At 44.1% G+C, this 1,310-nt stretch overlaps 1 protein-coding gene across 1 annotated transcript; it reads right to left on the minus strand.

The window, feature by feature from the left end:
- Nucleotides 1-628: 628 nt before the first annotated feature.
- On the minus strand, nucleotides 629-826 carry PPTG_18738 (hypothetical protein; the record flags this gene model as incomplete). Its single annotated transcript, XM_008916976.1, has 1 exon — nucleotides 629-826. One exon carries the CDS (start codon nucleotides 824-826, stop codon nucleotides 629-631), a length of 198 nt encoding a protein of 65 aa, XP_008915224.1.
- Between the last annotated feature and the right edge of the window lie 484 nt (nucleotides 827-1,310).

Raw genomic sequence — 1,310 nt, forward strand, 5'->3', positions numbered from 1 at the left:
CATCTACCTAAAGACTAAGATTTGATTCTTTACACCATTTTAGAGTTAAAATCCAGAGCTGTTCCGGGCAAATCTAGGATACAAATCCGTGTAAAATTTGTCATTTTCATACTTACTCGCATACCTACACAAAATCTAGCACTTGAGCCAGACTGCCCCTTTGATTGTTAGGGGGTCAAATAGGAGCTGAATTTGAATCTGCAAAACCAGTCAAACGACAGCTTAATCTCTCTTAAGCCGGTCAAAGGCTCGTTCTTTCAGTTCCATGGACTGGCTTACATCACCACGAGCATTATAGCGGGGCCAAAAACGCCCGAGTTGGCATCATTTGACTTAGCGGAGATTTTGTGTCCTCGCCCCGAGTTGTTTTAAGATTCGAGTGCCATGACACCCGCCTCATGAAGGCAATACAGAAAGGCTTAAGTTCGTTGGTAGTAACATCGTCCCATAACTTTTATGCTTACTACTAGTATGACCATCACTACAGTATTACTGTAAACGAACTGTATTTAGCTTGAAGGACGAGCGTATTCGTAACAAACCATGTCGAGCGGGCATGATGTCTTCAATACTTGAGGGTAGTACTCCAGAAATTCGGTTTTCCGTCCAGGTCTGTTTATCAATATGCTTACATGATGACCGCTAGCAGCGCGTAAAGTTTATCCATGAAGTATGGATGACGCATGAGCAGGTTTTTAAGATACTCCATCTGACTCGATAGCCCTCTTTCTTCAGCCTCGTCGGATGTAATCGTCTTCTCACTCGCGGAATGACCTGTAGTAGACGTAGAGGGATTACTGATGTCTTGAAGAGCACGCTTGTCCATGCTGCCATCTTGCTGCGAAGGACTACGAAGTTTGGTGCCGTGCGGGATTAAGTTGGACGTACTTGGGTGCGCCGACACGCTATTAACAGCCACAAAGGTCATGCATGCAGCGATGAAAATGGTTCGGTGTACGCGCATGTTTGATCACGGTTGGTACCTGGGTAGTTGAAAGAAAAGATGGGAATGGCTCAAGTATGCTGAGTACTTGTGAATCTGCGTCAACACTTGGCATTGCCAAGTGTTGATGCCAATGGCATCGCAGCCAAACGGTGCACTTCGTGCACATATGGTTGTGACACACTGTGTGTGTACGGTTCCAATTAACATCCGAAACGAACTCCGATGCGTAATTAGGGTACGTGTTTACTGTATACTGGCCAGTAATACACATTTATCAGTAATACACAATATAGGAATTACTAAATCGAAATAGAATGTCGTATTAAGAATACACAACCTTATACAGTAATCTGCCTCCCACTAA

Source organism: Phytophthora parasitica (assembly GCF_000247585.1).
Source record: "Phytophthora parasitica INRA-310 unplaced genomic scaffold supercont2.92, whole genome shotgun sequence".
Classification (NCBI taxonomy): Eukaryota; Oomycota; class Peronosporomycetes; order Peronosporales; family Peronosporaceae; genus Phytophthora; species Phytophthora nicotianae.